Source organism: Harmonia axyridis, chromosome 1, assembly GCF_914767665.1.
Source record: "Harmonia axyridis chromosome 1, icHarAxyr1.1, whole genome shotgun sequence".
NCBI lineage: Eukaryota > Metazoa > Arthropoda > Insecta > Coleoptera > Coccinellidae > Harmonia > Harmonia axyridis.
Window position 1 is genome coordinate 51,517,631 of NC_059501.1, and position 13,338 is coordinate 51,530,968.

Below are 13,338 nucleotides of genomic sequence, written 5' to 3' on the forward strand. Positions count from 1 at the left end.
TATTTCACATTCAAATCATTACTAAAATTTTTGCTGGAAAACAAGAAACATTAAACCCTACTTATAGTCAATAAATTGAATATCTGAATTACTTCAGCACAATAATCTCATGTTAAATTTGAAATTGAAGCATAGATAGATAAATATCTTTATTTTAAAACATAGAGTGAAATAGTGTCAGAAAACTATACATTTATAAATTATAGCACATTAAACCTGAAATTAAAGTACTCTGACAATAGAGAGTTATTGCAACGCACAAATAAGCGATCTTTTATTACAGGATCTCTTATTTTGACATGTACGCATGCGCACTGAGTCAGATATTAAGGATTGCTAAATCTAAAATACAGGCGTCCCTTACTTTATTTAAATACAGGCGACCAACTTTTATTTAAGGATCCTTTATTTTGACAGATATCTGTTTATGCCGAATATTTGCCGTCGTTATGCAGCAAGAACTAACCTATAAATATTGGTAGCTATTTAGGTAAACAAAGTATACTTTTTGAGAAATTTGCATTTTATTTCTTGATTTTCGGCATCTGTGGGAACCATTTCATTCGAGGAAAAAAATGTGCTCTCAATAACGAATTTTTCAAGAACTTATACGATTCTCAACAAAACATCATATTTAATTTGATCCTACTAAAAGAATTAAAAATAATACTGATAAATCCTGAATTTTATTAGAAATAATTAAGAATTTACCTATATGTATAATGTAGTATTGTTACAGAATGCTACTGCATACTGAATATTATTTTTTTATATTGAATATAAGTAATTTATTCTGTAATATAGAAACACCAATGGGATTGTTTTGAAAGAAAAATAATAAACTTGTTACCTAAGTCCTTTTTTATATATTGGATCAACATAGCATAAAAAAAGCAAATCACAATGCAGAACCTAATTAATTATCAGTAATGTTATTATAAAATTATACGTTAAGTACACTTTTTTAAAATTATTGTAGGAAAAGGTACAAAAATACATAACATAATTCTGTTAAACAAAATAATCTTCCAATACTGGTGGTTTTACATGAAAAGAAATACCTGATTGACTTCCATTCAAACAAGTACATAAAGTAGACTGATATTTTACATAGTGATGATACTTTGTCAACAAGTTTCTCTAATATGTCCATCGATAAAACCCCAGTAGTTTGGTACAGCTCCTCCCATATTACGAATTGGTAGACTAAAAACGAATTAAGGTAATATAATAAATAATTTAATTTCAATTAAGCTAATAGCTTACCTATAACTAGAGCTGATAACTATTTCTATAAAGCCACTTATGTGCATTCAAATTATCTTAGAAGTGACCATGATTTTCCACAATGAAGTTTGCAGTTATAAAAATAAACTTCGATAATGATTGCGATACTTGTAGTAAAAATTTTCCAAGTCAACTAGTCGATTTGTTTGAATTGGTTTTGATATATTTTCTACACCAACTGTATCTATTATGAAAAATCAATTCCTCAATAATGGTCCCAGCTAAAATTGCTAACGCTATTTGTTCTTTCATTTTCGATTTTGAACTTTTTCAAATGAAATATTTTATTTATCAGAATACAAAATAAAGGTGACAAAATATAAATATGTCAAATTTAAAGATCTGTCACTTTACTGACTTTCGTTAAAAGCACCTTGCAATAGTTCACTTTTAACGTCCACGATAGAGGATCCTTTATTACAGGATCCTTTAATAAAAGATCGCTTATTTGTGCGTTGCAATAACTCTCTAATGAGTACGGTTCTAAACTAATTAACATCTCCCTTACTTTCTTTTTGAAATTATCAATTACCCTAAAGCTATTTGGTAGATAATTATAAATCGTTATACAATTATACGAAGGATGTTTCTCACTTAAGCTTAATCTATGCTTAGAATAATGTAAGTCCAGAGTTCTTGTCTGGTAAATATGAGCTGTTGTGTGTTGAATCATTGTATCTTTATTTTTGAAAAAAAAATTAAGCATTCGAATAGGTAAATACCATATACTGTTAAAATATCATGTTTTCTAAAAACCCCCCCTACATGTTTCTAAAATTTTCAACCTAATCATCACTCTTACAATTCTCTTTTGTACAATAAATATGTCATTTACTTTTGCGCTAGTTCCCCAGAAGAAAATACCATATCTTAAAAGTGAATCGAAATAGACCACTTTCGGGCAAGGCTCACTTAAGTAGTCACGAAGAGATCTTATTCCATACCCTACTTAACTCAATTTTGTTGACAGATATTCTAATGGGAAGTCCATTTCAAAACTCTATCTATGTAGATTCCCAAAAATTTGGTGGAATCTTCTAGTTTTATGTCATTTTCACCTGACTTAACGATGTCTTTTTCCATTCCCATTCTACATGTACTGAATAATAGTGTAGCGGTTTTTCGTTATTCAAAATTAGTTTATTATTGGCGAACCATAATTCAATTTTACTGAAACAATCATGTGCAGCACTTTCTATATGTTGTAGGTTACTAGCCCGTATAATAATATTTAAATCATCCACAAAACTAGTTATGAATTCTGAAATTGAAGAGTACAAATCATTTATGAAAATGGGGGTACACCATCCTCACCACTTGTGAATTTATTTTTAAGTTTATTTATAATTTCTTCTGGCGTTGTTTGTTCTAATTGAAATGTTTTACTGTTCAACGAAATATTGTGAGAGGATCGTGCATCCACCAGGTCACCTAGCAATCTTGGTATTTTCTCTATAAGCAAAGTAATGTACTCATTTGCCTTTTCCAATGCATTACCCCAGAAGATCTGTTCATTTGAATTTCTCTTTTTTGTATTTCCCCTTATCTCGCTACAAATTGATCACATGGTTTTGTTTTTATTTTATGATTCCTTAATTCTTTCATTATAATGATTTTCCCTAGCCTTTCTCAACAATTCTTAAAATTTTATTCTTTCATCGTTATATTCGCTTCTGAGAAAATTATTTTTTGATTTTAATGTTAAAATTATTTATTTATTCAATGTCAATGATTATATCAAAGATCCTTTTTACAAAATTATACAAAAAGAAAAATTCCAGTACTAACAAATTTGATAACACAAATTTAGCATCAGAAAAATGGATTTTCATTAGAAATAACGATTAACAATCGACCTTAGCTCTTTCTTAAACATTCTCAAATTATTAGCACAGATTATTAGTTAGTCTGTGTTTAGTATGTAGCGCAGCTGTGGGAACAACAATTTTGTTCCACTTTCTCTTCAACCTAAAAATGGCTGAGCCATAAATATAATTTCTATGCTTAGAATATAGATTAGAACTTATTAATGTTCTAAGTTTCTATGAGTTCCACGCTCAATAAGCTGTCTCTTGCACATCTAAGCTCATAAGGAACCTCCCTTTTAGCCAAAAGCTCGAGAACACCCTCGCAATTTACAAGACCCATTAGTGGTTTTTTAATAAAATAAATATCATGATATATATGAAGGGATTTAATAGATTCTAAGCTAACAGATAAAGCAAACTGAGAGTAATCATGTTCAGTATAAGAAAGTTTAGTATATCTAGTCTTTTTTACAGTTAATACTTCTTGAGTATTTCAATAATTTTTTGGTCTGTTGACCTTTTTAAAACATTTCATCAAAGGAAAACATTGTTCAAAAATTGCCATAAATGTTTGCATGAACATACTCCACTGCATATCAACATCACCCTTATCCCTTATCTACATCAATTACTTTTTTCCAATCCTGATTACCTAAAGACATTTTAAAATCATTTAGTGAGTTTCATTAAACTGTCTCCCAAAAACTGGTTCTTTCAGATTATCAATATGCAATTCAATTAAAATTTTTTGTTCAGTATGATCAGAAATATTAGTTGTAAGAATTTCAGCTAGCGCAATATGCATATTACAAAATATATTATCTATACAGGTTTTTGTACAATGAGTTATTCTGGTATGTTCATTAAAATATAAGATTCAAGTTGAAATGACCTCATAAGTGTCAAAAAATCAATTCTATGCTTACTGGTGTTATCCAACAAGTTGATATTGAAATCACCAGCGACTATCATGAATTTATTTTCCGCGAAGACCACATTCAAAGCCTTTCCCATTTGCTGAAGAAAGATGTTCACATCACTATCACTACCATTTGGCCTGAACACAGATAGCACCACTATGCTTCTCCTGCCCACAAACACCTCTGCTGCTGCACATTCAAACTGTCCAATTATTGATAGTCCTTCTAATTGGTTTCGCCTTATACTTCTAATAGTGGTACGGATATAAACAGCAGCTCCTCCATGCCTGCCATGATCTCGGCAAAAACTAGAAACAAGCTTCAAGTTTCCCAAAGTTTCTTTTATTTCCATTGCTGACATCCAGTGCTCAGTTACACATAGCATTTTACAATCTATATGATTGCCTAAAAAATTTTGTATCATGTCAACAGAATTTTCCATTGATTGAAGATTGTGATGAATGATGCTGCAAGCAGATGTTATTCGATTTGGAGGTTGATTGACATACTCAACATCTAATTGCCCTCTTCTGGGTGTACTCCTTACAGAAAATTTCCTCTTCTCCTTACATTGATATTCAACTTATGTTTCAACAAGAACCACCAGAAGGTATAAGGCCATCTTTATATGGGACCATGTATTCGAAAATAAAATATTGGGGGATCCTCTTATAGTTAACACTCATTCAATAATTTTTTTATATACAGGTGGACCACGGTCGATGGTATGATTTTATTTATTTAGGCCTATGATTAATATACGAAAATGTTAACGCTGAACTTATGGAGGGTAAAGATGAGGAGAATAATCTATTATGGTAGAAGGTTCAGCGGAAAAGGATAAATAGGAGGCGCTAGTGTTGTTAGAGGGTAACGAATACAAGAAGACAAATGTATTTTCAACCTTATATTTATAAAAGTAAATCTAATAAACAATTTTGAATTGATACATTTGTAGTGCAATTTCAATTCCAAAACATATATGAAAGATAAAAAAACCTTCTGTTAGATTATCTATCTTCAAACATTATAATGCTCATTTAAGTGAATCACTTTAATTAAAATGAATTATTATTAGAAATTATCACATGAATTAGATAACACTCTGAACTATACATATTTTGTCAAGCATAATAATAAATTTCCAAAATAATTTAAATATTTTTGCATGACAATAATAGAATGTCTTGGAACATTTACTCAAAATTTGTGTTGATTTGCTTTAAATTTTTTTTACCATCGATTCAAAAAAATATATATTTGGTATATGTATATCATAAACTATGGAATTCCACTACAATAATATTTGAAATCAATTATTAAATCACAAGATATGTTGAATGCAGAGAGTGAAATTTCATAACTTATAATACATTGGAAATATTCCTATGAATTTTATACATTGCTGCTTGATCATTGATATATCTGATTAAAGAAGATTCAATTCCAGCAAATATCCTGATTTATTTACATTTAATCATGAATTACCAGTTTTGAATAAGGTGGACCTTCAGTGATATTTTGTATTGGGATATCGGGTAAACTCTTTTGAGGCTAAAACATAATCAGAGATTTCTTCATGACCTGGATCACAGGGGTTATTTTTGTTGGAATCCCTAATATTTTCTATAACAGAAGTATCATTTAGAGAAGTTCTGGAATTATAATAGGGATGATCATGATGAATTAGATAAGATAGTTTTGGATCACATATATAGTCATTGAAATTTTTCATAAAAGAAGAAATATTTAGAGGAGTTCTGAAACTATAGGAATGGTCATGATGAATTTGATATTTCAGTAGAGGCCGAGGAACAGAATATAACTTTAATCTAGTTGGTTTTGAAGGATTATTAAAATCACAAGGAAGAAAATGGTCTTCACACACATGTAAATTTGAACAATTTTTGGATGGGCTAATTGAGCAGGCTTTCTTCCAGGACAATAAAGTATCAGGGTTTCTAGGAAAACAGAAAAATCTTTTATTCTTGGAAGAAGAATTGCGGCAATAGGAATTAAGGCAAGATGGATATTTGCACCTGAATTTGATGCTACCATAAACATAATCCCCAGTGATTCCAGACATATTCGTACATTGTACATTTACCAAACAAACTTTCACTACGGTCACTCCACTTGATTTCTTTTATACACTGTTGATTTTTCAGATTTTTATTTCATTTGATGGGTACTCGTCCTGCAGTTAGTTTGTTTTGAAGTGTCAATTGTCGACCAATATGAGGAAAACACCATGCTAATTATTTACTGAATTGAATTTCTCTACTACCTTACAATCCTTACAAATACAATTAATTGTAGGTTATAAAATTAAATTGAATATTAAATACATCGAAAACTCGAATGCTGATTGGCTTATTATGAGAATAAAACTTTTACATCGTGATATGAATTATGTATACCGTTGATACATGGGTATATATTAGTGTTCTGTGACTTTACCTTCAACCCATAGATAAACTAGTTCTAGACCATAGACTGTAAATATAGGAAACTTCAGTAATACCTTAATTTCCACAATATTTAATTAATACATTTTTACCCTGCTTGAAAGTATTGTCCAAATACTTTTCATTCAAAAGCGATCAAGATATGGTGGAAGGTTTAACTTTTTCCAGTTGGCTATCAGCATGGGCGTAACGAGGGGGGGGGTTATTGGGGACGTAACCCCCCCCCCCCATTGATCAGAAGGAAAAAATTTTTTTGGCAGAACAATAAAAAAATAACTTGGAAGATTTTGCTTTTTCAAAGTTGTTATTGTGGAATTACAGAAGTATCATTGTGAGAAGAAAAATATTTTTAAATTGTACTTCATGAAAAAATGCTTATTTGAAGTGTAAGCAATTTTCTCATTCATCAGCTATTTAAGCAAGATCCCAAAATTCCCTCTCTTTTCAGTATTATTTCTCACTTTTACCATAGTATACTATGCTTTTACAAGTAGAATAGTCTTCTCGCCCAGAACCGCGCCTAACCAAGAGCGAATAATACTATCATTTGAGGGAATCGGGGCACCGAAGTGCCCCTTAATACTCGGCGCCTCTGGGCCTAGCAAGTCACGTGACCCGTCTGATTAATTATGTTATTGCTTAGCTTATTGCAATCATCCAGGGTTGTCATGTCTCATGTTGGGGTATTTTCCCCCAAATTTGGGGGATTTTTGAACACTCTGGGGAAAATTTGGGGGACAACATTTCATGGGGTATTTTTTGGGGGTTTCAGTTTTTCACTTGGGTGTTTTTGGGGTAAAAATTACAAATTTCGAATTCGATATTATATGTATTTCCCCACAACGTCCACAACAGCTCACATTCAGAATTCAAAACTAGTGTTGCCATATGTTCATGTTGCCATATGTTCATTAATTCCGTTCAAAACCTAATATAAGATGAACATTTATGATTTGGGATACAGTGCAGTTTGTATTTTAATTAAGAAAAATAATATTTGAAAATTTCGATGTAATACTGTAACTTCATTGTCATGTTAATTTTTATCTCATGCTTGCATTACTATAGAATTTAAAAATATTGATAGTTTTTATGATGTTTTTATTTTTCACATCATAAACAAAAAGATTATGTTTACTTCTAAAATATCTTCAACGATTACTCACTGAATAATTTAGGTGAGCTTTGTAACAATTAAATTAATCTTAATTTTTTGTTGTTGTTGATGATAATATAGTAGAAAATTGATAATAATTAAAAAAAATAGAGACTTAACAAGAAGTTTACCTGATTATTTTGTAGGATCTTGATTTGTCTAGATCATTCTATGTAGATGTGCCTTGTTTTTACTGCCGATATTCAATTTCGTAAATCCATATAAGTGTAAAACAACCATATACTGTGTCCGTAAAGTATGGAACAAATTCCTTTTTAGCTAAACAGACCATTTTAAGAAATAATCCTGAAACACGTCGAGTTTTGAGTATTTTTGCTCATATCGTTAATTTAACTAATAAAGAATGTTACGCGTTACTTTATGAGCACACACAAAACTATTGTATTTTTGTCCACCCTGTACCAATTGGAATCAACATGTGATACATTTTTGGAATCAGCTCAGAGAGTAATCGGAAAATTGAGACAAAATGGGGGTGTTCCATTTAAAAAAAATGACGGTGACGTCATTACTCGAAAGTAATTCACCCTGTATATCAGATTATTATTTTAAAATTCATGTTTTTTTTATATTCAAATCCAAAATCGACGTGTTTCAGGATTATTTCTTAAAATGGTCTGTTTAGCTAAAAATGAATTTTTTCCATTCTTTACGGACACAGTGTATGGTTGTTTTACACTTGTATGGATTTACGAAATTGAATATCGGCAGTAAAAACAAGGCACATCTACATAGAATGATCTAGACAAATCAAGATCCTACAAAATAATCAGGTAAACTTCTTGTCAAGTCTCTATTTTTTTTTTAATTATTATCAATTTTCTACTATATTATCATCAACAAAAAAATTAACATTAATCCAATTGTTACAGAGCTCACCTAAATTATTCAGTGAGTAATCGTTGAAGATATTTTAGAAGTAAACATAATCTTTTTGTTTATGATGTGAAAAATGAAAACATCATATAAACTATCAATATTTTTAAATTCTATAGTAATGCAAGCATGAGATAAAAAATTAATATGACAATGAAGTTACAGTATTACATCGAAATTTTCAAATATTATTTTTCTTAATTAAAATACAAACTGCACTGTATCCCAAATCATAAATGTTCATCTTAGGTTTTGAACGGAATTAATGAATTATTATAAAAACTCAGTTTGTATTTTCAACTGTTTTGTTCGGTGTTAATGGACCGATTCAATTCTCAACTAATCAACATTCCAATAATGAAAATCATTAAAAGAAACATAGGTCCTCTAGAAAACATAAGGATTTACGTAGTACTGAAGAAAATCACCTTGGCCATCATAACATGTGGACTACATGATGGAATACCTATTATGTATATTGTTATAATCGTTCCTGGTCGGAATTTTCGTGAGAATATTTAAGATTAGATTACATAGTGAATTATCAATTTCTTTTCCTTCAACAAACGAAACATTTGGTTGTATATATTATATAATAAGCTATATAGGTACCTATATTAACCAATAATTTTCCATTCATCCATCCACTATGAGATATCCGTACAGAAATATCAGATCAAATGTATTTTTTGAATTTTTTAGTAATAATAATATTTCCGACATGGTGAAAATGAAAATTATTCAATTCACAAAGTCAGAGTTTACAAGCAACAATTTCCTTTTCCATGATAAGAACATAAAGGGGCGGAGCTAATTTCAGTAATCCGCCGCACATAAAGTCCAAAACAGAAGCAAATTTTTCATCAAGTAATCGATTTGAATCGTAATTAAGGTGTAAGCTTTATTGTGTTATTAATCATGCCTCCTAAGACTAGTGGAAAAGCCGCGAAAAAGGCCGGTAAAGCCCAGAAAAACATCTCGAAGACCGACAAGAAGAAGAAGCGCAAGAGGAAGGAAAGTTACGCAATTTACATCTACAAGGTATTGAAACAAGTCCATCCAGATACCGGAATTTCCAGCAAGGCCATGAGCATCATGAACAGTTTTGTGAACGATATTTTTGAACGCATCGCAGCCGAAGCGAGCAGATTAGCCCATTACAACAAACGTTCAACAATTACCAGCAGGGAAATTCAGACGGCAGTGCGACTTCTCTTGCCAGGTGAGCTGGCCAAGCACGCAGTCAGCGAAGGTACAAAGGCAGTGACAAAATACACCAGTTCCAAGTGAAGAACAATTTTTGTTTCTACACATCAAACGGTTCTTTTCAGAACCAATAATTTCTCAAACTTATAATTATGGATCAATCTACCTTTACCTCATCGTCTTTATAGTATCTTATTTATTTATATACATACTACTTCATCTTTGATTCATCATATAATAATAATAAAATGGTTTATTCTGTAAGCTACAGGGTATAAACATATAGTCACAGAGGCGTGAGCCTGTACGTGACTTCTAAATAAACAAAATAAAATGCAGTAGCCAGTATTCAAATAAATTCACAAATCAAGATCAAATTCTTTTAACATATTTCAATAAAAATATAAAAATCAACAAAAACTCAATAGCACAGTAATGATCATAGATATAGATGATGAATTTATTTCTCATTGATTTATAGTTTGTTAAAATTGTAAGATTATTATTTATCAACTAGTCACTATTATATTTGAGTGAATTTTTAATTTTCCGTTATTTTTTCGAGTATCTGCCAATTATCGGTGAGTACCTACCTAAATAATTTTGGGATTTACCTGTGATGTAAACCATCGTTATAAATAGAAACCGGCGCGGCGTTATTGGATAAATATTCATTCAATTCTCACCCAATATTACATATTTCACTAAGAATCACGAAAAAACTTCATGTTTTTGCTATTTTTATTTTTCGTAGGGGACCTAGTAAATGAACGAAAGGAATTATCAAAACGGTTTTAAGTTCAGAGCGGGCATAGAACATAAAAACAATTTTGAAACTAATAAACCAAAAACGGTTCGTCTGCCATACACAAATTTTTGAAGCAGAAAAATGAAGGAATCAAATGTTGAAAATTCATATCTACATAAATTGAGTATCGTATGAAAATCATGAAATTTCAAAATATATTGCTATGACTTTTAGGGATTCATCAAGCCAAGTAGCTTGACATTTTAACCAACTACTTGATTTGAAAATCAATCTCGTGAAAAATTATTTGAGCTTGACTTGACTTTGGATATTTATTGCTTGACTTGACATCAAGCTACTTGATATGACTTGAGCTTGATATGCACGGGTCGCACGGCATTGGTAGTTTTTGAAATATTTTTACCAAATTTCACCGAATGTTTCTTCTTCAAAAAAGTTGATATTTTCGGTTCTTTTATACACAAGTTTAATAAATAAAAGTGTTTTTTGCAATGTTCCTTCTCATTTCATCATTTTCTTATTGATGTGACACTACACAATAAAACTGCTGAAAATCAAGTTGCTTGATATGATTCAAGTACTTGATGAATAAATATTTGACAACTTGACTTGAGATTGAAAAACTACTACTTGATTTGAAATCAAAACAAGCTCAAGCCAAGTAGCTTAAAAATCAAGTGAAGCCATGAATCCCTAATGACTTCACTAAATAAAATATTTTATAAGTCTTATAAAAAAATATTTTCAAAAAATTTTTCAATGGTCCTCTCCCTGAATATAGGCGTTGAAAAACCAATGGAATTGAAATATTTCTCGAGAAATCAGGAAATAGTTAATAAATAATTGTGAAAATTTGTATTTCTTCGCATGAATAGATAGGAAATGAATTTAAAATAGCGGCAGATGCTATCTTGAATTATTCCCAACTTTCTCAACTTCGAAATATTGCACCTTTGGAGTCCACAGAACTTTATATCGAGATGTGAATGAATTACATCTAAGATGTCTGTTTTTAGACATCTTAATCACATCTCATTTAAACTTACAAAAAATTGGTTAGTTATGTAACTCTAATAATAAGACAATGTGCAATAGCATGAAAATTCCATAGTTTTTCGAAAACGCACACAAAATTCGTAGTGTGAGAATTATCTGACAACCAATGTGAATTTTATGGTAACACTACAAATAAATCCAGTCTTGCAACGATGCTTGGAAACCTTTTTATGACTATAATATCCATTTTACCCGAACAAGTAAGAAAATTAACGACATAGGGAACATCTAATTTTCAATCTAAAAAGTTTGCCCAAAAGTGACATGGCATGATTCATCCATAGAAGATACTTCGAACAATTGCTATCATGAATGAAATCTACCTAATGAACAAATTTTGTAATGAATTAAGAAAAGATAAGGAAGATAAGGTCATCACACTACAAATGAATTTCCAATTAGAATCAATTTCAAAATATTCTAGAATGTATATGATTTTTTTCTTCTTAATTTGAAAATATATACACTGTTCATGAGAAAACTAAGCTGATAATAGCGTAAAAAATTAGAACAGGTACGGGTGACAAGAAGTACACACTTAATTACTTTTTTCTACATTCATGCAAAAAGCAAAACTTTATTGAACTATATTTAGTGGAAAAAGAAGTTCTTTATTGCACTAGTGCAATAAAGTTTTTATTGCACTCATCTGTCATTCTACTTCAACGTGCTGTCACCAATTGTTCATTCACTTTCAACATTGAGGGTAAAAATAAAGTTTGAGTTAAATTGTTCGTAACGTATTAGTTCCTGTTTCAATGCAAATCGATATTTATAATAAAGTATTCAAGTTGCGCTTTTCATTTTCCTACACCTAGTGCCGCACCTCAATAAATCATTTTTTGCTTTTTGCATGAACGTAGAAAAAATGTTGTATGCAACTCGTGCAAAAATTGTTTATTGCACTCGACGTGTTGTCCAATAAACATTCACTTTTTGCACTTGTTGCATGAATAACTATTAAAATTATACATATAAACATTTTTCTATGCTTAAGGCCACATAGGACAAGATGAGTCACGTTTAATTTTGCCATCCTGTACAAATATAAGATGAAGAATTGAAAATGGATACCTATATGGAACATTCAAGGATTCGATTAGAACTAGTGAAGAAGAAGAACTCTAAAAGAAATCAATTTGAAATTCAAGGGGTTTTCCAATAAAACTCTACTTTTTTGGTTAATATTTAGTCTTAGGACTACCTGAAATATCGATTCCATAATGAAAATTACTCATGAAAATGCCCAAATCAGGCAAAAACTAATCCAAATTCAGAATTCATACATTAAGATGAAAAGTAAATAAAATTTGATACTAATGTCTAGAGATTAATAAATGTTCAAGAATTAAAATTAGTTTTAATACATCCTGAGAGTGATTCTCATTCATCTGAGATTTGTTCTAGTTTTTAACAGTTAAATATTTTACCTGATATTATGATAAAATATATCAACAATATAATATAATATGATATATTATATGACAACAACCTAGGAGAGCCTTGCTCGTGAGTCGACCCGGCTTTTTTCTACGGAGCTTACCCATTATGGTGATTGAAAAAAAAAAAAGATATATATGATGGGCATATAACCAAGTATAGTATAAAAATACCTGATTTTGGAGAATCATTTCATCCATACTTTGTGAAATTATAGATTATTTTCTATTCATCTCTACCAAGTGGTCCTTTTTTTACATTACTGATTCTCATGAAAGGAGATTTCCTCAAGAAGGAAGAAAAAAGCGCTAATAAATTTTTTATTTAACGT

At 30.3% G+C, this 13,338-nt stretch overlaps 1 protein-coding gene and 1 long non-coding RNA gene across 2 annotated transcripts; both read left to right on the top strand.

The window, feature by feature from the left end:
• The first annotated feature begins 1,763 nt into the window (after positions 1-1,763).
• Positions 1,764-4,962, top strand: LOC123670860. Its single transcript, XR_006746016.1, has 2 exons — positions 1,764-2,001; positions 4,724-4,962. It is a non-coding gene; the product is annotated as an uncharacterized LOC123670860 (long non-coding RNA).
• A 4,381-nt stretch (positions 4,963-9,343) lies between these two features.
• Positions 9,344-9,839, top strand: LOC123670917 (histone H2B). The gene has a single exon (XM_045604539.1). It carries the CDS (start codon positions 9,455-9,457, stop codon positions 9,824-9,826), a length of 372 nt encoding a protein of 123 aa, XP_045460495.1. The 5' UTR covers positions 9,344-9,454; the 3' UTR covers positions 9,827-9,839.
• Positions 9,840-13,338: the final 3,499 nt, after the last annotated feature.

Excerpts from the sequence above, each read along its gene's own strand:
- LOC123670917 (XM_045604539.1), top strand. The coding sequence starts at position 9,455 with ATGCCTCCTAAGACTAGTGGAAAAGCCGCGAAAAAGGCCGGTAAAGCC.